Genomic DNA, 25,000 nt, shown 5'->3' on the forward strand with positions numbered 1-25,000 from the left:
ATCCCAAGTAGAAGAGCTTTCAAATAGACAGTAAATTAGCTACTGAAGTGGAACAAGGACTAACCATACATCAACAGAAATTACTTGAGCACAGACAGAGTCTCCATCTAGATTAGAGAAGGGCTCAGCTAAGAAAGCCAAGAGAATTAAAGACTGAAGAGATGGACAAAGACCAGACAGATACTGGAATAAAATGTAATCAGATATATTTCTTATGTTAGAAACATAGGACAATATCTTTACCTGGTGTAGTTAGCATAGCAGCACTGAACTAACTGTGCTGCATGACTGTATGCAGCAGTAGAAGTTGGTCCTTGTGACTTTACTCAAACTCTTATACTCACATTGGAAGTATAATGTATTCTTTCAGTGCCAGAGTTGCTGTGCAAAGGCAATATTAAATTTCACAAAGTAGTTCATTTCCAGACAATCTAGTAAATGAATGTTTAATGAACATATGGGGTTTTATAATAAGGAATATTTCTAAGTGATAGAAGTTCCTTGATCCAGCTTCTTCTTAAATGGTTTATTTTTATAATAACAAAGTGGAAAGTAATGAATTACAGTAAACTTTTCACCATTCTCAGGTCTTTATTATAGCAAAGAATCTCTAGGATACAAGATGCATCCAACATTCAGACCTTCAGTTGTTTGGGCCAAACAGGTGGGTTAGACCAACTTTGCTCTTTCCTCACTAGCAGCTCATACATACTGCACCATATTTTACTCTCCTCCTTTCTCGTATTCCTCTTACACCCAAATTCTTCAGATGGTGGTCTTGTTTTTCCAGGCTCACAGGTGGGCCCTACACTGCTACCTCCCAGTGTCTTGATGACTGCATTAACAGTCCTCAAGAAGCCTGGTTCTTCCTATAACTCTTCTTTCAAATCTGTGGGGAAAAAGCTAACGTGATAAACCAACACATTATCATAGTAAAGGATGAGTGACCTTACAGAACAAATTCTGGCTTTTCTGCAAGCTTCAGAGCCTCATGCATCCCTGCAGCTGACAGTTTCCGGTTGATATTCCTGTATCTGCACTGCAGGAGGTTGCGATAAGTTGTCCTCAAGTCTCGGTTGAAGAAGGCATATATAAAAGGGTTAATGAGAGAGTTTGCATAGCCCAACCATAGAAAGGTTCTCTCAACCCAGAGTGGGATACAGCTGCATGACGTCCCGCAGATGAAGGGCCTTGCAGTTGAGAGGAGGAAAAAGGGCAGCCAGCAGACAGTGAAAGCCCCAACAATAATCCCAAGGGTAGTGGCAGCTTTCTGTTCTCTTTTAAAGATGGAAATGTTTTTCTTGTCGTGCTTTAGGAGTCGTGAAAAATTAGCACATTCTTCAGATTCCTTGTGCAGTTTTACAACTCCGTTCATAGAAATCCCTTCCGTTTCTTCCAGACGGGGAAAACCAGTAAACTTGTGTTTAGCAGCACTCCTCTTGGCAGCTTTGTAAATCTGATAGTACATGAAAAGCATCACTGACATGGGGATATAAAATGCAACTGCTGTGGAGTAAATGGTGTAGCCGAAGTCTTGACTGATCAGACAAACCTTTTCGTCATTTACGTTTTGGGCCCAACCGAAGAGCGGGGGTATAGTGATAGAGGCAGATAAAAGCCATACACACAGGATCATTTTGGCCATACACTTCCCATTCTGCCTCACAGGGTACGTAAGAGGTCTCGTTATTCCCAGGTACCTAGAACAATAATGTAGAGTTACTATATTGTGCAGGGGTTAACTGTTAAAATTAATGTAGTCTGCTCTAAGCCAAATCTTTCGCTAAGTTTTCTATTTTGTATTTTTCAATCCTCTCTTTGCATGTATTTCCAACTTGTAAATTCATTTGTCTTTCATGTTAAAATTTATAGTGTTGATATTTATATAAAAGGTCTTTTATTCCAGAAAGAAATCTCCTGTTGGCCCAAATGGGCTGTGATTTTAACCAATTTGTACAATCTTCATGCAGATAACTCTTTTTTTTTTTTGGCTTTTAAGGCAATTCTGAAACCTAAATTTAAATTTGCTAACTTATGAAATCTTGGAATATAGATGAATGCTCAGTCCACAAAGCCTACCACTTTTTGTATTGAGCGAATGGTTAAGTTATAACAAGCAAACATTCATCTCCATTCTTCTTACATACTCAACAGTTAGGAAGATTCCTGCCACTAAGCTGAGACAATGAGTTGTCTTTCTTACCTTCATGTTTCAGACAGGAACAACCAACTGCAAACTTACACCAAGAGTAGATTATTTCAATATTACAAAATTCTTTTTATCATCATTTAATTAGAAAGAAACTATATTTTTTCAATGTCCAAACTTCTACCAAACAAAATGAAAATCTATCACAGTTCAAGAAGACCTGGGGAAGAAAACGCAATTTTACAGACAAGAAAAATATTTTTAATGTGTCAATTTTTTCATAGAAAAAAATTAGTCTGTTGTAAATATCTATATTTCCTATTCTGCAGTATCTTAAACTATGAATAATTTTCTAATTAAAAAAATATGATTATGGCTCTATATAGCTGGATAATAATATCCTAAGTTTGAATTTACTCTAAACTACAGAGAGTTTCCTCTCTAGCTATGGGAATTTTCTCTTGGATGGAATCAGATGCTTTTTTTTTTACATCTAACATTTTTAGTTTCAAATTTGTTTCTGCTCAGTTGAAACTTACCGGTGAGTTACCATTAACTTCTCAAATTGTTCTTTTTTACTTCTTCCAAACAGAAGAATTTTTAGAAAATCAGTGTGATTCGCTTTGTTACTTGTAAAAGAAATGGTTTCAAATCAGGTTTCAGAATAATGTTTTGGTTTCAAGAGTTACCAGTGTTTACTCAGACAGTAAGGGTTCTGGAGGGTAACAAACAAGAAATATAATAATGGGACTAAAAATATTTTTGGGGAGCATGTTTTCTCTCTCTATTCACTTAGCAAATCAAATATGAGATTTGTCTGGTTCTGGGGAATGCTGCATTGTTGATTTTACTGCAGTGCAGTAAATTATGGCTGGTGCTCTTGCTTTGCACAAGGACCCAGGTATGCTGCAGTTATGGAAGTAAAAAGAAGCATCATTCTGATGAGTAACAACAATTCTTCTCAACAATGTCATTGATTTTATATTGCTGTTATGATGAGTGTTGCACAAAGGACAGACTGGTTTAATGTGCCCTACTCTCAACAGGATGCACAAGTAAATTACAGCAGGCCAGTATTTTGCCAGCGAATCTGTGCCTGGAGCTAAGAACTGTTATTAAAATTGTCTGGGATTAATGGAGTGCAATCCATGGACCATGATGTTAAACAAGGCTTCTTCTTGTGCCCCTCACCATCAGCATCACAATATAGTCACTGCTCAGCTCCAGCAGCTGTGGGCAAACTGCAGAGATCATGGACTTCTCTGTTTTACAGCAGCATGGCCAAAACCATTTGCACTCCCAAGGAGCCGAGAGTTTTTCGAGGTGCTCCAAGATATGGAAGAGCAGAGTTAGTGCAGTTGAACTACCTAAGGGATAGATCACAGTGCTTTAAACAATTTAACAGCAGCAAGGGTGAGTTGTTAGGTGCAGCCTTTCTGGGATGAGTGGCACGCCCTTAAAATTTGTCCAAGAATAACACAGTTTAGCTACAAAACAGTCAAATGCATCCTTTGTGCAGAAAGACTACTTGCTGTTTACAATCTGTTGTTTTCAAAAAATCTTTTAAAAGTTGGTCTGAAGTATGCTTTTTTTTCTAGCTATTACCCAATTGGTCACTAAAAATAACACACTTCTGAGGTGCACTTTATTATGTAGCTAAAAAAGTTAAGCTGGATTTCTGTAAAAATCAGATCTGTGGGCTGCATGCTCTGAGTGCCTACTGATGCATTCTCATACACCAGAATATAACAAAAAGAATTCATGAAAGCATAAGTATACTGAAAAGAATTAAAATTCATTAGTTTTGCCCTGGCACCAATTTTTTTGGAGTCTATCTGAGCTTCAGAAATGCTATTTGAAATTAAAATACATTAATTAACATAAAAATATACCAGCATCCTTTCTGCCTTATTTTTTTTGCTAAATGTAGTATGATAGGGGAAAAGAAGTCACCAGGCACAAATGAAGGAATGTTATCTTTTAATCTCTCTATATGAAATCCATTACCCTTGAAAACTTATTTGCAACTCCAAAATAATGTAAATCACTAGTGTTGTCTATACTGGAGAGTGTTCAGGACTTATAGATTCATGAACTGCAAAAACATTGTGTCAAAATAAGTGTAAAAATATGCTTTGTAATGCTTAATCTGTAATTACTACCCTGAAAAAAACCCTGAAGGCAAATCAGCTGAATTTAACATATTCGAGAATATGTAACACCTTGAGGTCTTATTGCTGGCAAAGAATGAAGTCAAAGTCCCTAAAAAGCCCATTTCATATATCTCAGCTATCCCCCACATGAAAGAAATGTCTCAGACTTGTTATTCTGAGATTTGTTTCTCTTACACGCCACAGATGTTCATTTTGATCTTGGTGAAGAAACTGTGCCTCAGTTCTCATTTGTATGAGAAGGGCAATGCTATTTTCTGAATTTCATGACTACATGGTTCTGCCAGACAGGGCATACTACACCCAGCACAGTGAGGTCTGTGTCTAGGTAACTCCCCAAAAGCACAGTACTACAGGAGAAACAGCCTTTGTATTTCTTATAAACTGGTCATGGCATTTCTCATTCAGCACTACCTTATGCTGTATGCAGAACACTGAGGTGCAGGATGCTGTACCAGTTGGGCAACCCTACAAGAGGCACAAGACATACAGCAGTCACGTCCTGCTGCTATTCCAAGGGTGCTGGGTGAGTGAGAACAGTGAGAAGGAAGAATCAGCCTATTAGACTAGTGTCTAACAGACACAACAAAAAAAGATGATGAGAACCTTTTTTCTGCTACATCACTGAAATCTGGAAAACAGCCCCTTGCTCAAATACCAGACAGCATAGACCAAAAAAATGGCACATGGTGAAGGACAGAGTAAACTTCTTTTTAAATGTGTGTAAATGCATGAGCACATCCCCATTCTGGGTTTGTTTCTCGTTACTTCTTCAGTGTCTCTTCTTCCCTGTAGGAGGATTGGAAACTGGTTCCTTTGCTGCAGTGTCATTCAACTCCAGAGAGGCAAAATTCCCCTGCACCATCCTCTCTGGAACTCTGTTCAAACATGGGAGGGGGAGGGTAAAGAACTCCCTCCTTTGTTGGGGTGCTATTGTCAGCTATTGTATAAAATTGCCATTTGCCACATTCACACAATGAACACCAGCAACAAAAAAGGTAAATGAACAAGTTCTTTCCTTTTGCTTTATAAAATTCTGGCTCCCTCTAATCCAGTTATCTTTCCCAATATCTCTGAATTGTTACCATATAATGACAGGCAATTGTTACAGACAATTTAATGTAAAACCATTATAACCATATTGGACTGCTCCTGAGATCATTCAGTTTGTGGGTTTTTTTCATTCTGGCTTTTCTGATACTGACGCATTACAATGGCCACACAGAATAGATTTTATTCTACAGGGCTAAAAAAAGTCTCCATTGTCACTTGAACTGCAGATTGCACAGGCAGTTCTTACTACAGTGATATATATATATATATATATATTAAATGCTACAGTATGCATTAAGATGTAACACATACAGATAATAGATTGCTATATGATTTATCTCCCTGTGATTCTTTGTATTGCCTCTTCCTGTCTTCATTTGTCTTAGTTATTTGCTCATTGTGATGGCTGTGGCACCTTGGTACCTTACAGCTTGCACAGTGATTATCAGACTGGAAGCTGGACTGCCACCATGACTCACTAGAGGTAACTATAAACATGAAGGTTGCAATACAGTTTCTTTTCTTGTGAATATATTTATTTCATTCTCTAATCTAGGAAATTGTGAAAAGTAGTTTGCTTTATCTGCCCAACAGTGGAGTGAATTCACATAGCCATCTACTTATCATCCACTAGAATAACTTTCAGGAAGATCTTTCTCAACACCTGCACATTAATAACCTCAATTTGTGGCTGAATTGATTAGTAATTCTCTAGATGTAGAAGATATCAATTTTTCCTCCAGGAAGTAAAAATCAGGAGTACCAGGCATTGCAGCATTTCAAGTAAACCAGGCATGATTTTTTTGTCTGTATGTGTGTGGTGTGAACCTGATTGTTTTTTCAGCAGTAGAAAAATTAATTTCCTTTTCTTTGTGGTTGTCATGGTTTAACCCCAGCCAGCAGCCAAGCCCCATGCAGCCCCTCACTCACTCCCCCACCAGTGAGATCAGGTAGAGAATTGGAAGGGTAAAAGCTGGTAAACTCATGGATTAAGATAAAGACAGTTTAATAGGGAAAGCAAAAGCTGCATGCAGAAGCAAAGCAACATGAGGAATTAATTCACTGCTTCCCATGGGCAGACAGGTGTTCAGCCATGTCCAGGAAAGCAGGGCCCCATCACAGGTAGCAGTTCTTTGGGAAGACAAACCATCGCTCCAAATTCCCTCCTTTTCTCCTTCTTTCCCCCACTTAATATATCAAGCATGATGTCATTTCCCTGATCAGTTTGTATACGTTATTCTACTTAAAAGCAAGTCTGAGGGACAGAGCATCTCTTGCATTGTGTAAACACATCATCTGTGAAAAGAGAACAATTTCTGTTAGGTGTTTTGACATAGCCATAACAGAAAGTTGTAAAAATGGTGAATTTTTCATTAGTATGTTGGAAACTTTGAGATGAGTCTAGTCCTCACACCTTTTGAAATATCCAGAAAGCAAACTGAGACTTTACAGCTACATTAACTTCAACAATAGAAAGAAAATAGTAATAGATGGTCCAATTTGTGATCATATGTCCAAAATCTTTCTTTCTTACCTTCCATTATATGGCTAAAAGATAAAGAAAAAAAGTAAAAGGACGAGTCTCTCGCTGTGAGCAGTCACAGAGCAATAGAAAACCTAACAGCTAGAAGCATTACAATAGTTCTGAAGCTTCCTGCCCAATTCAATAATAAATTGAAAGCACCATGACATTGACATCACTTATATGACTTTTGTATCACACATGTAATTCCACTGTCTCTGCTCTCCACGTATGGTATAGGCAGATAGAATTCCATTCTAATTAGTCCACATTTCTTTCTCAGAATTAATTGACTTGATCTAACAGATTCCAGAATCAGATTAGTGTCTTTCACTGTCTGATTTAACTTTCATGAAGCAAATTGGATGTGAAAGATCTTAAATTTATGTTTTGGTATCTATTCTTTTAGATGTTTATGCTTCACATTTCATATAATTTCAAAAGTACTCTTATTGTTGAAACGGTGATACTTTAATTTTGATATTTGGAAGAATGAAATACTTGTTTTGTTTTCAGTAAGGTTAACACTTTCCATTATTCCCCTTCTGATTTTAAATTAATCGTATTTTCTTAAATTCTTTTTATAATAGGATGACATTTATTACCATTGCTATAGTGGGTACATATTTAATTTATTCTACATAGTAAATGTTCTGACTTGATTTTTCTTTTTGTCAAAAATCATTGTGATGGAACTGAAGAAGTGTAGGCTTTCCTGGCAGTCGTTGATGATTAAGTCAATCAAAATTAAATATCTATTCATTCTAAAGGAATGTAATTTGCATAGTACAAGATTCTCCTCTCCTACAGTTATTTTAGTTTCTCTGAACTTTCATGGACTTTCTTCCTCTCATATTGTATAATTTTACAGCTTCATATTTTTCTTATTTATTTTAGCTCATTTTTTTATTCTTTTATTTCACTCATTCTTATTTCACTTTCTTGCCGCCTTATTTCTATTTCTCTGTTAGCTCTGTATTTTCCCTTCTTCATTTTTGCCTACCAATCTAAGATATCCATCCCATAGACCAGGAGATGTTTTCTGCTCTCATTCTAAGAAATACCTAACAACCGTATTGCCAGAAAGAGATGTGCAACATCTTTCCACTCAGCTTCTACTGTCTTACGTGCCATTTCTGAAACCATATTGTTCTTTCCTTTCAGACTTTGGCAAATTTCTTTCACCTGCCCTCACCCTTTGCCTTTCGTTTTCCCTCTGCATGACTGATATGTCGAAGTATTTATCACCTATCACAGCCTTGTTCTCAGATCCTTGACAAACCAGTTTGGTAGCCTTTTCTTTTCCTCTGCAAATTGTACCCTGTGAAGAAAAGTTCCCAACATGCAGTTGTTGATGTTTACTTTGCAACACTGCCTGAATGTTAAATAATATGTATTTCCTACCCAATATTTTGCAATTACCCATATAATGTCTACGTTATAGACTGAATGCTCTTATTAAGTCCCTTTGAAGAAAACAGTATATGTATATTTTCCTTTTGTCTATTTTCACCAAAGACATAAAGGTATGAGACATAAGAAGGGAAGTGCATTTTAGCCCATTCAATCCTTCACCAGCCTCCTAGAAACTAGATGCATTTGAAAACTAAAAGGTTTTGAGCACAAATTATTTAGAATTAAGTTGCACTCTGCAATGGAAGACTTCCTATTTTTAAGTTTTTCCAAAATGTCTGAACTCTAACTTTGTGTGTTTCATCATCCCTAGTTTTCTGTATACAAGTGTGGTTTGCTTACTGAGTGCAACAGGATTAATTATATACAGAGCTCAAAAGTGCTTCTCACCCCACTTCTTGATAGATAATCTGTAAAACTGCAAAAGCTCTGTAAATCTGGGCAAGTCACACATAAGAAGAATCTATTTTTCTTTACAATGTTCAACATTGTGAAGGTTGAGGGAAAATTAAAAAATAATTTCATGCTTTTCTAAAAGAAAATGTATAACTCTGTTGGGGACACACCACCCATTTCTGCCCTTTCACCACCACCACCTCTCCCCTTCCCAGATTTGCAAACTCCCTTTAATTAATGTAGATCTGGGTTTTTTGTGGAAGAAGTAAGAGAGTCAAAATGCTCTCCCTAAATTTGTTGTTCCTTTCAAAATAGAAAATAATAATCAAAATATAGGGTAAACTATAATTTGCAATACACATCAGGAGCATTTTAGGAATACTCCCTAGGGAAAAACTTCTCAGGTTTTTTAAGAAATATCTCAGTTCACTGAAAAATTCTTAACGGAATTCATCATAGTATACACACAAACTACTCCACAAGTGCAGATGGCCTGTGAGATGGCCTGTACACTGTTAGAGATTCAAACCCTGTGGTCTGATTTACAGTACTTGTTAAGTAATTTTATCAATCAAGGAGAAAAAGGAAAAGCAAAACATTTTCAAAGATGGCAGTTTCTTGCTATATTCAGTAAGGTGATTTATATCAGAAAACACTATTTTGATCAAAATTTACATTTCGGTTTATTCCACATTGAGTCCCTTCTTATTATTCCAAAATATTTTAGACTCATAGGAACAAATGCAGTGCATTTGCATCATGTCAACTGTTATATCTAACTAAATATCTAATTACTTGTAGACTGATGACTGTCTTATGTGACTATTTTTTCACCTTTATGTGTATGATGCAGTATTTAATTTTACTAAGTTATTACAAGATGCCTTTTTGAGGGGGCAGAGAAGCTACCTCAACCTTCTGATACTATCTGGAGACTAAGACAGGAAAAGCTTTGCTCTAGAAAAAGAATTAAAGAGAAATCACATTCTCTTTTATTTCAGTCTAGTTGTACTGCAATGTTCACTAGAGACTGAGCATGCAGGAAAAAAGTTCAGGTTGGAAGAAAGCTAGGGAAAGAGGTTTTATCTCACATGGCCTTTTGTATTTTAGAGGACGACCGGTTAAATCTGAGAAAGGAAAATGAATCTGAGTAAAGGATTTGGCATGACTGGAGGGAGGTGGTGTTGTCAGTGAGCTTGAGGAGCAGCAGAAACCTTGAGCGTGAGTGCACATAGTTCAAATGTTACTGAGGAAGGATGTGGCCTGGCTTGAAATATTGCTTAATGTGCTACATGGGACTTACTCTCTGCTGTGGGGGAGAATAACTTTAAGCAAAGACGTGATTTCTTGAAACACCAGCTCAGATGAAATCCCTACTCTGTAAAACAAAGGCAGTTCCTGAGCAAAAGAAAACAGAGAAATGGAAAAGAATGTGTTTTGCAGATAGGAACTGGAAAATCCTCATTTTCCTTTTGTGTTCCCCCCATCTTAACCCTCTTGTTCCTCACACCCAGGGGTATTGTAAAAGACAATGAAGATTTCAGATTTTTGTCAGTCTGCAGCACATCTAACATACTTGTTCTCCCCCTTAATGTCTTCAGAAAGGGTTTTAGTTCTCAAGCTCACAACTTACTAACAGAGCTCAGATCTCCCACTTTCCCATGTCCTGACTGATGTTGTCCCAAGATGAGCAGTCGTGATTCCAGGCCAGTCTGCTGGCTGCAGCCAGGCCAGAGGAGATGTGCCAGGAGACAACCACCAGACATGCCTCAGTCTTGGAACCACCCTCTTCCGTGCAAGCATTCAAGTAGGCTGTAATGAGAATTGCAATGTGATTTCTCTCAGTTCTGTGCTGTGTCAGACACCAGCACAAACATCCCTTAGGTAAGCAATGAGGTAGGTTGGTAGCCCACAGGACTCTGTGTCTATATTTTGACCAGTGTATCATCTTCTCCTTCCATGTCTGTGCAGCCATACACATACACACACCCCAGATGACCCCTTTGTATTGTCAGCACGGTGGATCCCAGGACGTACATGTAAACAAACGTTGAATCCAGAGCAAGCCCTAGGAGGAAGGGTACAGAAGTACCCACTGATGCACATTGCACAAGGGAGGGTGCCTATGTGGATGCAGCTGAGGCAGCCTGGAGGCTTCCTCAGGATGGAGTCAGGCCTTTAGATGGTTCTCAGGAGGAGGAGGAGGTTGCCAAAACAGTACTGCGTTGTCCAGTTCAAAACAAAGAACTGCCAAGTCCCTGCACCCAGCTAAGCGCTCTGGCTGTTCCCTGGCTGCACACTGGCACACGACCCAGGCCTCCTGAGCCCCTTGCTTTTTGCAGGAGAGAGCCTAAACACACATGGAGCTACAGAGACCTCTGCTCTGGGTGATCAGGGAACATAAATACCAGGATTTGCCCTGAGCATATCAGGCTGTCACTTTAGGTGCAGTTTAAGTGGCCTGCCCAGAACCATAAAATAAGCCTATAGACCCTGATCACAGGGTCATCACAAGCCAAGATTGCTGCTTTAGTTACATAACCATTTTTGTGTGTGTTTCTTGAGGCCAGATAACAGATATCTGCAACTAAAATGTGTGGAGGCTCAATTTCAGAGCTATGAAAAACCGTCTGTTCTTTTTAAAACAGTAAACCCTCACCAGACTCCTCTAAAGTAGAAATGGCTAAGGTGATTTTCTCCAGCTTCATTACATGAGTCACTTCGATTGACACTAAACATCAGCTTAAAAGGAATTATTTTGAAAGTTATAATGGTGTTTAAAAATTAAAGCCTCCCACAACTTTAACTACAATATCATGACTGATGTCTTCAGTACAATTAAATGAAGCATTTCAGAAACTTCCATAGTATAAGTGATGAATGAAATGAAAAATCACAGACCATTGAACTGATCATACCACTACATTAAAACAAAGTGTCTTCAGGAATTAGCTGTATAAATGTGCTGATATGTATGTCTCTTCTCTTCCTTCCTTGAATACAAAATGTTTAAACATAATATCTCCAGATTCAAGGAACAACCCTCTCTAGAATACTTCTTCCCTCCTCCTCCTTCTTCCTCTTCCTCTCTCTGAAGAGACAGGAAAAATACTGGTCCAAATTCTCCTCTTTGCTTCTCCGTGACAGTAATTTTGCAAGAGCCCTAAGGAACACCTATATAGTCATTATGGGTGAATCGCAGTACAGAACTAACCTTCTTGGACATTTTTGGCTTTTTCTATAGCTGTATTGGCCCGAAGGCAGATCTGAATTTGTCAAAAAGCACATAAAGATTTTGCTGTGTTCCACAGGATCAGGTATGTGAAAACTATAAATGTTGACCTCAGGCTTTAATTGTTTGTCGAAGCTCAGATAGATAAAAACCAAAGGATATCAGTAAACTGTGTTAGATATCACAGGAAAATCTAAGTCTAAAGCAGGTTTAGTTAGGAGTCTCCTTTCAAAAACTTTGGGATGTGCAAAGCATCTTGTATAGGATTTGTCTAGAGTTCAGTTTTCTCTGCAATGGTACCTGTAGAAATGTCATACAGAGGTACCTACTGTTTCTAGGAAGTAGGCACCATGGGTTTTAATTTCAGCCCTTTCCTTAAAAGTCTATTTTAAATATTGCCGTTGCAGTTCAGACTAAAATACAGTTTTCACTAATGTAATCCTCTCAATGCAAATAGGTCTGAAAACAAGAAGAAAACGCACTAACAGAATAAAAGTGAGAAATTGCAACTTTGCAATTGTAACTGAGACACTGAAGCAGCCAAAGCATCTAAAAAATCCTGTTTCATAAAACAGCCCGAGATTAAAAAGGACAGTGTCTCCTCAAACACTGTTTTGTCTGTCTGACTTAGATCAGTGATGCGTTACCTGAGAATAGCGGCAATCAAGCAAAGAACTATCATAAGGCTGAGTCAGTTAAAAAAAAATCACCAACAAACAAACAAAACAAAACCAAACAAAAAAACCCCAACCCCAAACATGAGGTAGGGATTTTGTCATAAATTTCCAGTGTGTGAGCAACTAAGTACAACTCTAGTCAAAGCACTAGAAGAATAAGCTGCTTCTGCCTGAAGTCACATACTGATGGCTATCTAGCAGTGCTGTGTAAAGAATGAACAGAGCCATGTTGTGTTTCTGGAAAGCTCTAAATTGGTCTTCATTCTGAATTTTATGAAGGAAAAATCCAAAGCTTTTTTTATCTTGAACTGACTGGCTAGAAACACAATGGTGCCCTGAACTCTGTTTTTCACATACAAACAAATGAACTGAACCAGCTTGTTGTGAAGTATCAAAAGAGGACATTACCAGGAGATAACATTAGTTGTGCTACTTTAAAAAAAACCACCACATTCTAGCAAAATCATCTCAATGTTTCATTTCATAAAATATTCTGATAATAGAACATCCCATTCTGATCCCCTATACTACCAGTTGTTTTTTAAAGATGCAGACTGGAGTTGCTTGTTTCCTACAGCAGTAAAATAATTTCTCTCTTCCTAATACAAATAAATCTTAACACAGGAAAAAATCATAACTTGTTTTGGAAGGGGAGGCAGTGGGCTGGAAAGAGCACAGCATGAGGGAAAGCTATCAAGGAAGGAAAGCAGAAGGCTAGATCAAATTCTGTATGTATGATTCAAGAACCTTTTAGAAAACTGCTATTCACAGTCCTTTCCAACAGAAACTTCTGGTACAGGGTCCTATTAGATAATAAGGTGATTCCTTCCCTGTAACTTATAAAAACAGCTATTTATTTACCATTTCTTTATATTTTAGCAGTATATTTTCTGCTCAATATGTGGCACAGAATGAGGTTATCATGTCTCATCATCTTTCATGTCAATGAATGGAAGGTTTACTGTAGCTACCATATTTCTCAACCATATGTCATTTATTTCCTTAACACTCATTTTAACTAACATATTTATTTACAGCATGCTTGTACATCCGATCCCAAGTTCTCCCTTCACATGTAATCCTCCTGCCTGCTGTCATTTTTCTCACAAAATGTCTCATTCAGTGATATTTTGAAATTTAATATCAATAAATCACAGAATCACAGAGTCAGAATCACAGAATATTCTGAGCTGGAAGGGACCACAAGGGTCATCAAGCCCAACTCTTCAGTGAATGGCCCATAGGGGGATCAAACCCACAACCCTGGTGTTATTAGCACCATGCTCCAACCAACTGAGCTCACCTCAGGGTCAAAAAAATGGCTCAGTTTGAGCTTTCCTCTATAAACTGGAAACAGAAAATTTGTAGGAATTTAATATTACTTTACAAATATAACTGCCCCTTGTAGTCACTCAGAATCCTTAAATACACAGGTGCCCTTTAACTAAAGGAGAAGGTTGAAGGGGAGAAAGATCTAGTGATGAAAAATAACTGCAGGAAAGCCCAAATTGCAGTGGGTAAAACTCACTCAGTGTTTAATGGTTCACTCGTCATAATGTTTATTCATTTTTGCCAGCAGGCTTGGGAATGAAGAATGGACACTACTTCTTTCTAGCTAACTAGTCCTCCACTCTAATGAACTTTGAACCTCCTGGGTCTTGCTCAGACCTACCAGGCTGTGGTTCCATGTAGCTGGCTTTTTCCAGCTTGCTGCTTCAGTAACATTTAATCCAAATCCAGAAGTCCATAATCCCCATTTAAGATACCACCAGGTCTATTTTTGTAAAGGCAGCTGTAAGTAAACTTAGAGAAACCTGAAAAAAGGAGATTAGCCAGGATAGTGTGTCCTCTTTGTCTAGTTGAAAACAGGCTTGCCCACCAGTTTCCACTACAGTATATTCTTTTTTTCAGCAACATTCGTCATATTTTTCCTTCTTTTAAAATTCATGTAAAATCTGCAACACTAAATATTTTTAAAATATAGAACACATTTCAACACAAACTGCTACACCAACTTCACAGGCATGAAAACATAGTACATCTACAAAATGAACCTCTTGCTTTTCTCTTGTCAAGAGAGGAGTTTCTGGCCCCCTTCACCTGGGCTTTCTGTATAGAGTGACAAAATTTAAGGTCAGATTCAACTATTGGTTATCCACAAATAACCATTTGTCCGGCTTAGTGTGTGTATGTGTGGTCACGATTCTTTCACAATGCCTTTTCGTATTCCCCAGAACTTAGAGTTATACTTTTATGCTAAAACAGAACTACAGCTGACAACAGATCATCTCCTCCTCCAAAGCCTTTAAAGATAGCAGGATTTGGAGATTATCAAGGATCCCAGAACTCTCTTCTATATTCACTTTACAGATGCTACATAAAAATAAAAATAGACATAAAACCTGTACACACATGAAAGCAGTGAAATAAGTGGGATCAGCAGAAAGAAGCCTTTCTTCTCACCTCTCAGTGAGGTTTTTCTTTCTCAGCAGCAAGGTGGCAATTCTAAGGTTCTTCCGAGTCATGGTGGCATCAACTTTGTGCGGATAAAGAGTTAAATACCTAAAGTTTACTGCTATGCCTACAGCTTCCAATAACATCAATTCTCATTGCCAGGCTGAAAACTTCAAACATGCATTTGAATTTAGGAGCAGAACTTTGGCATCAGGGTGGGATGAATCACCACGGCTGGCCTATGAACATCTCAGGTAGTTCGCTGCAAGCTGCAGGTGTTTCGGATATTTGGTAAGAATCTCCCTTCATTTCAACACTTAGGCAGCAGTGCAGAAGCTTCCCATTAAGTAACAGCCTTTAGAAATGTTAAGCTGCTTCCTGTGTTGTTTAATTCAAAGGCAAACATTCCACTATACTATTTTAATTTCAGTTATTTTTTAAAAATGAAGATTGTTTTCTGCTAACAACCATATTCATTTTTGCAAAAATAGCAATACAGGACAATACACTCTTGAGACACTACAATCAGTATTGTTGCTAAAACTGCTTCTGATAAGAAGTGGGTCTTCAAATGCAGATACTTAAGGTAAAAGGGAAACTGCAGTACATAACAATGCAAAAATTAAGTCTTTTGAGCCAAAGCTGTACTATTTTTAGCATCAAAATGTCTTACTAGACTACTGAAGAAAAGCTTTGCATCTTGTCAGCAGTTGTTTTGGGTCATGCATATAAATACTACCAAGTAATTTGTGACCAGACAACACACTCTTTGTTCAGGGATTTAATATTTCAACTATTTGCTAAATGTCAACTTCTACAGCAAATAAACAAAGCTTAACAAGCCACATCGAAAACCGCTTACAGAAAATTACTCTGGCAAATGGAACTGTATATCTGAAATATTTCATGATAATCACAGCATGTTTTCATGGTTTATATTCATGATGACAGTTACGTGGTAAATTCTCCAATAAGTTTAGCTAATAGCATATACTTCTGTTATATGCCTTCCAGTTCTACCTTCTAATATTTATACCTATTGCCAATTCCTGAACACCGGCTACAAGAGTAAATCTTCTAGGGCACTATTCTTTACTCTGATTAAAAAAATCCCTATATTTTCTAGCATGGGAACAGTCCTCCAACTAGTACACAGACACTACTGCACAGACTTGGGTTTTTTGCAGTTGCCTTTTGTGTCCCTCTCTAGAGATCTGCAAACCATATGTTGAAATACATTGTCCCCAGACTCCAACACATCTCTCGTGAAAAGCAAACAGTTTATAAATGAGGTACTTAATGAAAGTTCTGTATTGGTAGCTCAATTTCACTTCCAGTAGCAATAGGCCATATTTCTGATTGCAGGTACTTGTATGGTTGACGAGAAATGATGATTCCAATGCCACCAGGTATTCTTCAGCGGGAAGGAAGGTGGCCCAATTGCATGCCAGGTTATCGGGAGAACTCATGATGTGTTTGCCCAGATCTCCAATTACCACCTCTCCCCAAAAGACTGGACTGTTTTCAAAGCTCATCCCCCCCCAAAAAAATAAGTTTGTTTAAATGAAAACTAGACATTTGATCTGTTTAAATACAGAAAACTTATCACACTGTGAGTGAGACATAAAAAGGTTTGTACATAATTCTGCCACAAAAATGGTGTTCTTGTAGGCAAGCTTTTGCTGCCAGTTCTGATTTTACTCAACTTGGTGAATGTCTGAGATACAACAAGCTCTGTCCAGCCTCCCTTGGTCCCTGAGCAGTTTTTCCACCACTATTAATACATGGCAAGCTGCTGCTTGCTCCTCAACCTGCTACATCCTGCAGGACAAATAGCTCCCAGTGTGAGAAAAGTGTTACCTTTCATATCGCTCTGCCTCCACTTCCCACAATCTCCTTAAATAGACATAAAAACTGTACACAAAAATGGATTACCAACTTTCCTTGTGGTTATATCTTACACTTCTACAAGCTAAAAAACTTGGTTTTGAGTGCTTAACGGTTCCAAAACCCCACCCGTTTCCTTGATACATCTCAGGAAAAAATTTGCTATCAGTTTTTTCATCATGACACAATGTACCTCTAAGAATAGACTTCATCCTGGTTTTCCTTACTTTAAAAAAAAGTTATTTTTGTAATATCCCCTTTTGGTTTTGTGTTTTGGCTCAAAAAAATTCAGTTGCTTTTTTTCTCTTTTCAGTATACATAGGAAGAGATATAGTATGATTCAATCCTCTAGAAACAGTTGGCTACCCAGTACAAGAAGAAAAACTAAAACCTGTAAGCTTTCCAGGTGAAAAAAATTATCCTCACCTTACAAACAGTAGTGACCATTAGAACAAAACTGTAGTGTTCACTGCTTGATGATACTTGAGCTTTCTACATGCAGATATCAGAATTTGTAATTTGGCTCCTGAGTCTTTCTTGTATGACAACTGCACCCTGGCAAACTCAACTATTTCTCAAGCTCTTTATGGTCGTGCAACCTACAATGGCCAGCTCTTTCTTCAGACTTTCTAGTCCACAGAGGATGGATCAGATCTGTGCTATATACTGAGAGAAAAAAAGAGAGAAGTGTTTGTAGCTGACAGACAGAGCCATATGTACATATCAGCTGCAGATGAAATAAGGTGTTCTGTTTCAAAAGTTGCCACAAATATTTCTGATAAAATGTTTCCAACTCAACAACAATATTATAAATAATTCTGTGTTTCTTTTAAAGGAATAAGATATTTTCTTTACATAATTTTCAGGGAGTTTTAGAAATAATTTTCAGAGAAAATTATTCCAAGAAAGTGAAAACATTTCCTGGTTAATTTCTGTTCCTCCAGAACCTTGTGCGAGCATGCTACTACTGATATAGTAATCTTGCTTCAAACAGTGTATAATAACTACAAAGGCTTTGATGTGTCATTCTATGATACTCATCCATTTCAAGAAAAAAACTCTAGGAAAAAATATTTTGATACGAATGTACGCAGGTTACACTACACCATCGTGCCAGTGTGATATGCATCTGCATTTTGGTGATTTATATTAGGAGATATTTTTGAAAGCTCCCTTCAAAAACTAAGAGGAGTGTTTCTAGAATTGTATTTTTCCTGTGAATTTTGAAGCAAATCCAACCTTACTTATGGAAAAACTATTTTTATGGCCTTGGCAGGAAAAGAATCACTTTTAAAATGTCTCCAGAATGCCCTGCTTGGTAAAAACAGGAATTAATGTTCCCTTACCTCTGACTTATCAGGATCCTTTGAAATGTCTGGTTGAACCCCCAAGAATTAGAGACCCCAAAATCACTTCTGAAAACTCATCCAGTGTTAAACCCTGGTAGGAGCAAACAGAAGATAGTTTCAAATGTGGGGGGAAAACGAAACATCCAATTTCAAGAAAAGGTATTCAGGAAAATGTGGTTTAATTTAAAATTTCCTTCTTCTAACTGAACTATAATTCCCCATGCATGCATATCTTGAAATGTTACCAACTTCAGTCAGCTTTTCACTGCTACCTCTAGTTTATCTTGCATCTCCACAATTTGTAATTCCCCTTCAGTAACACGACTTAAATGCATCCAGTATATAACAGCAATAGAATAATCAATCTACAGATTTTTGTTCTGTAACACCTTCCAGCTTCCTAAACTTTGTCACCTTCTACTGTGCAGCCACAAGACACACCCACCAAGCTTCAGATCTTATGCCTGTTCCCACTGTGAAAGGACAAAACTACCACTTGTTTTGGTGTTCAAACTCCAGAGTTTACTCCTGAGTTAAGTCTTCACAAATCAGTCCATCTGTTTGACAAAGTATCTCTTATTTGTTACTGCCCACCTTACTTATTGTGCGTCTGGCAGCGTGGTCATGAAGAATTATGTATCTGCAAACACATAATAAAACAATACTTGTGGGTAATATCAAGTTACTCTGTAAGTAACTGTGTGTCTTTCAGGCTGCCTATGTGACACAGGAAAAGATACCTGAGGATGTCACAGAAAGGTACTTAAAGAAGAGGGATCATAATACAGAAGAATGCCCCAACTTTATTTACTCTTCTGGAGTGGGTTCTGGGTGACAGATACACATTGCACTGCCTTATGCTACTTAATGCATCCCAACTTCCTATTCAACTTCTTCATCTGTGTATTTGGAATCAAAAATTTGTGTTTTTCCTCTTTTCAAGGTAAATAGTAAAATGGAGACTGCAGAAGTGTTCAACAATTAGTTCTCTGCAAAAAGAAACTACATTAACTTGAGGAACATTTTTTAAGTGGACTACACTAGAAAAACTACATGGAAAGGAATAAAACCGAATCTGTTCTTTTTCACTTTAGTTTATCAATGCTGTCTGTATCTTTCATTAGCTAGACAAATTACTTACAATCTCAGAAAGATTACTGTTGTTTATCAGGCTAAAAAGTGGAAATAATGGCTATTGCAAGGAATTATCTGCCTTATTGATCTCCAAACTTTCTTCTGCAATATAGACCCTAACTGCAGTAACTCCATCACATGCTTTTTTTATAGTTCCTTTTAGGTTTTCCCTCATTTCTCAGTTACTTCTGTGTAAATATATGTACTGAACAAAATATCATGAGTGGCACTGCTGGTGGGTGCCTATGTTTATTCTAGATCAGAAATATATTACATTGAGAATTTTTTCATATCTAGTCTACATGTATATTCTACATGTCTTTTGTGAACGATCTGAGCAGGATAGGCAGAACGGACTGCAGCCTTTTCCACACTCGAGGCAGAAAAAGTTTCATACTGAATAGGAAGCCACACAGGACTATTAGGTGCTGTTAAGTTTAGCAAATTGCTGACAATTTTCAGGTCATAGTATCAGTTTTGGATGTAGGTAGAATTTAGACACCTGGATTCTACTGAAAGTACTTGAGTGTTTATTTAGTTCCAAGTACTTTCTTTGAGGAAGTTTGAGACCTGCTCAGTTCTCAGGCATGGAACAAGGACTTGAGCAGTGAGTGAGCTCTAAGGAACTGACATGTTCTCTAAGGAGAAGCATAAGGACTCATACTTGGAGTGTGGCAAAACAAGGAGAAACACAGAGCTGATACTTGTGTATAAAAATCTCAGGATCAACAAAAAGGCCCACTTACTTGCATACAAACTCTAAATCCTCATCAATTTAATGGAAGCCTGGAATACTCGTGAACTGTTGGCTAAGATACAGACTGGAAAAGTTCCCCAAAAAGTGTTTCATTACTTGTGTGGGTGTGGGGAAAGTGTTATAATTCATCAACTGTATCTGAGTAGTTATGTTACTTTATCACTTTCTAAGCCAAAGAACTATTTTTAAATTGAATTAAAAATTGCTACTTATGCAGTTATCCAGTGGATACTCTCCAAAACGACATTCCCGTAGCTATCTTGGGTCAGAACAACATGATGAATCAGCATGCAAACACCACCAGTTCTAATACCGTTAATTCCCTTTATTTGTTCATCCCCCCACTAGGATGTGGTTTGTATCCATCCCTCAAAATTTACTCCTAATGTCTGCTCACTCTTAAACATAAAGAATGTAAAGGAATCTAAATATGACATAATTTATTTAATTCAGAATCAGAAAAGTGGAGCTTTAAGGGCAAAAAACCAAAACAAAATGCACACTAATAAGAAAGGCTTAAAGGAGACTACTGTTCACTGAGACCCAATTCTGCTGCCAAAATCTTTGTAGCTCCTACCTTTCTACAGAGCTACTCCTCATATCATGGATGGCAGGAATAGCAAAGGTAATATATTGACTGCCTGAGTATCAAGCTGTCTTGCCTGTTTAATCCTCACGAAATCTGAAAAGGGAGAAAGTCTTTTCTCTCCGTCATGTATATTTTAGTTCTGACAGACCTGCCTGTAAGCAGATAGCCTTCTTCCAAAGTGGGGGCTTAAATAAGACAGAGATGCCTAAAAAGTAACGTGTTCTTCAGAGGTCACTCTGATAAAGATCTGTGAAGGTTTTCACATTGTGAAACGAAAGGGAAGATATGACCTAAAAAGCGCATAATAGTCCAAATCTTGAATCTCCACAAATTTAGACCTTTTCAACCTAGCTTCTTCCATGTGCACCCTGCACAAAGTTAGAGATCCCAATAATAGCACACTAACTTCGACTTTGCACCCCTAACATTTACACAACTTAGACGAGAAACAATTTAAACAGTATAATAAGTGCTTGATTTGTCTAATTAGGAAAAAAACAAAAGGCTTTCCAACAGAATGAAAGCAGTCCATTGGTAGATTCCAGGCTAATCTGCATCTTTCAGAGCTTTCCAACTGATAGATTCAGCTAAAAAACACATCTGCCACTAAGGGCTCTGCATCAAAACATCCCTGTGAGCAATAGGCCTGCCAGCTGCTGGCATTTCAGGGCTCTCAGTGGCATAAGCTGAGTAGCACATATTTGTGCAAGGGAAACAAATCAAAAAGTCTTTTCAATTTACTCATCCTGTTTGGAAGCTCCTCAAAGCTTCTCTTTTACTGACCTAATTGTTTGTTTAATAAAAGGTATTACCTCTTCTTACACACCTTGCTTAGCAGTTTGTAACAAATTCTTTTTTTTTTTTTAAGGTTAATTCAATAGTAATATTCTGTCAGCTATTTACCTGATTCTTAGATCTGCTTCAGAAAGAACCTAAATACTTAATAATTAAATTTTAAAATGGCCAACTTATTTCCTGTCTGCAATAACCTCATCTTTCTCTTCAGGAAGGTGGATCCCAACAAAGGTTTCCTAAAGTGTCCTAAAGAGCCAGGTGACAGTGCCATTCATAATTATTCTTCAAAAATGTTCCTATTCCTATTTGTCCTGTCTTAACCTTTTCCCTATACAAATATCTCCCACATGATCCCAGGATACTTAATTGTGCTACAAAGTTCAAGTACATCTAAATGGCTCTGAAGGTAGTGCCAGATTGAAGGAAAATGAATTAATTTGATTCCCTCTTTCCCGGCTTCTGGATATTGTATTCTTTGCACTGAGATAGAAAGGCTAATAAGGGCTGTATCACTGATGATCTTCTTCTCCTATATAACAGAAAACATGCAAGTGTTTCCATCAAACCCATGGAAAAATGGACCTTGTGAAAATCTGACCCTCTAATGCACTACTGTGATTTGCAGCTCCAATACCAAATACAGTGCTTAATCTGGAGGTATGTGATTTTTCAGAGATAAATTTCCCTCACTGATCATTCGAGGATTTCTTAACTACGTACATGTAAGAACAATTGCTGGTAGGATAGCTTTATTAATTAAAATTAAATTTAAATTAGTGCTACACTGGCAACATTTCATCATTCACATTTAATTTTCCTAATTTCTCCCTGGCTTGCATATTTTGTACGTCTTCACTATTCAAAGATTGGTTCAGCTCAAACTAATCTTAGCCCTGACTGAGCAGTGCCACACCAGTATAAGTTTATTTATTTTTAAATAGGATTAGAAATCATGGAAATTTCTTTTATTGTTGGGTAGTAGAGACATTTTGCTAATGAATTGCTGGTTTGTCTCCTTTTACTTATGATATCACCTATCTTAACTATATTATGGATTTGGGTGACAGAGGTTAAAGCATCATAATTCACAGAATTTTAGTTTCAAGAAGGGAGTAGACAACAGTGTAATGAATTGTAAATAGATCATGTTCAACAAACATTTAGTCATAGAATTGGGAATACAAAGACGAGAGGAAAATAATTCTAGTTTAAATCAGCACTTGCTGTTGAAAATCAGTCATTCACAACAGGTTCTAAATACAGAGATATATCTCTCTAGTATTTTGTGGGGAGAGGGGAGTGAAGGGAGAATAATAAGAAGACAGCAAAAGACGCAATCATGACTGTGACCAGTTCAGTCAAAGCCCCTGTTAATCAAACAGCAGTGACCTCAAACGTTAAACTAAGAAAACACAGTTCTACAGTGAGAATCAGTCACACATCCCTACTTCAGTAAGAAAGCTTAAATATGTTAACCTGTCTTCAAAAGGTTGAAATGGAGAGCTCAGACATGAACATCAAGAACAATCAAAGAATGGGAATACTTTATGGGGAGAGAGTGGAAAAATGAAATCATCAGTCTTAGAAATAGGTAGTACAGAAAAAGAGAGAATAATATTGGGAAGGCAGATAAGCCTACTCATATTTTCTTACAGTATTGGAATTAAATTAAAAAATAGCAAATTTCAAGGCAACACCAATTTAAAAACAAACAAACAAAACAAAAAGCCACCCTTTGATATTCAGTCAAACTGTGTATGTAGATTTCATTGCTACAAGATGCTTTGCAGCGTTCAGATACTGTTCAATAAAGAAGTTGCAAAATAAAGATCATTGGAGAAGGGGATGCTTATACAGAAATTAAAGTTTTGAAATTAATACAAATCGTGGTGCTCCTTGGAATGAAACAACCTCCATTTATTGCGGGAAACTTTTAAAAGACTGTTTCTCTGCAGAAACCTAATGCAGAGTTCTTTCCAAAAACTTTCTGAAGTAAAGAGTCAAGATTGCTGTCAGATATTGGACTTGGTAAACTGCTTCTACAATCTAGTTATGAAGTTCTTCAATTTCTACCAATTGTGTGGAGTTGTAATGAAAAGTTACCCTCGAGATACCAAAATTCTTGGTGTGGAATTTAGGCTGTGGAAGAGGAAAGCTACAAGCTGCAATTTACTTTACAACAGGTCCTGCATGGAATAAAGGAAACTGTCAGCCGTTCTCTGCAGAGGAGAACTCAGACACAGGCAAATATGAGACCTTAGGTTTGGCCCTGACACCTAAGATCCTCTTCTGTGGTCTGTATACACCTCCTTGTTGCCCCAGAGCCTGGATCTTTTGGAAGTAGCTATTTAGTCAATGAGCATAATCTGATTTTTAAGACAGCAGGTGAAAACTTTTAAAAAGCAAACATTTAAAAGCAATTTTTCCATATAAAACATTACTTGTCAAAAATGGTTCTGTTGGTTGAAATTGAGTTATTCTAGTGGTGTTCTAGAATAAAGATAAAACCATAATAAGTTATAATTCCTGCACCTTCTCTGGTCTGGTAAAACTCCACTGAACCCAGCGAGGTTACACTGTCACCAGCTGCGGAATAATCAGCTCAAATCTAGCTGTGGTATAAAGCAGTTTAAATACATATGTTTCAAATATTAACGTGGCTGCAAATGCCTCATTACTTGTATGGAGCCACAGTAAACGTTAACAGTTTACGTTCAGTTTTGCTCTGACGCCTCTGCTCTGCAGTGAGAGCAGGGTAGTCACCCAGAGGGATAACCGGGCACCTGGGCTGGGATACGGGCGGCAGCACACCCTGCTCCGGCGGGCTCCTTCGAACAGAGGCTGAGGGCTGGCACTCGCCTCACTCCCTGCTCTGAGCACGTCTGCGGCTCATTTCCAAGGGACCCGGAGGAGGAGGCAGGAGACGGCTGGTGGGATCGCTCACGGCAGGTCCCCCGCCAGCGGGGCTGTCCCCGGTGCCCGGGGCTGCGGGAGGGCAGGGCGAGCCGCGGGGCTCCGGGGCGCTCTCACCTGTCGATACTTATCACGCAGAGGGTCATGATGGAGGCCGTGCAGCACATGACATCCATGGCGATGAAGACGTTGCAGAAGAGACGCCCGAAGATCCACTCGCCGCCGATAAGGTCGGTGACGCTGACGAAGGGCATGACGGCCAGGGCCACCGAGAGATCTGCCAGGGCCAGCGAGACGATGAGATAGTTGGAGGGCTGCCGCAGCTTCTTCACGAAGCAGACAGAGATTACCACCAGGCAGTTGCCGGCGATGGTCAGAAGGGTGATGAGGCAGAGCACGGCCCCGATGAGAACTTTCTCCACGTTGCCGTAGCTGAGGATTTGCTCTCCGCACTGGGAGTCGTTGGCTGGGAGAGGGCTCGCCGTGGGCAGCGCCGACGGGGCAGGAGA

The 25,000-nt window shown here is 38.2% G+C and overlaps 1 protein-coding gene across 1 annotated transcript; it reads right to left on the minus strand.

Moving 5' to 3' along the window:
* Window positions 1–578: 578 nt before the first annotated feature.
* Window positions 579–25,000, minus strand: HTR7 (5-hydroxytryptamine receptor 7; the record flags this gene model as incomplete). The annotated part of the gene is made up of 2 exons (XM_018068871.2): window positions 579–1,700; window positions 24,609–25,000. Coding segments are annotated over 2 exons (1,143 nt in total), but the record flags the coding sequence as incomplete, so codon positions are not given.

The sequence above is a fragment of the Manacus vitellinus genome, unplaced genomic scaffold, assembly GCF_001715985.3.
Source record: "Manacus vitellinus isolate BGI_N305 unplaced genomic scaffold, ASM171598v3 scaffold_15_pilon, whole genome shotgun sequence".
Classification (NCBI taxonomy): domain Eukaryota; kingdom Metazoa; phylum Chordata; class Aves; order Passeriformes; family Pipridae; genus Manacus; species Manacus vitellinus.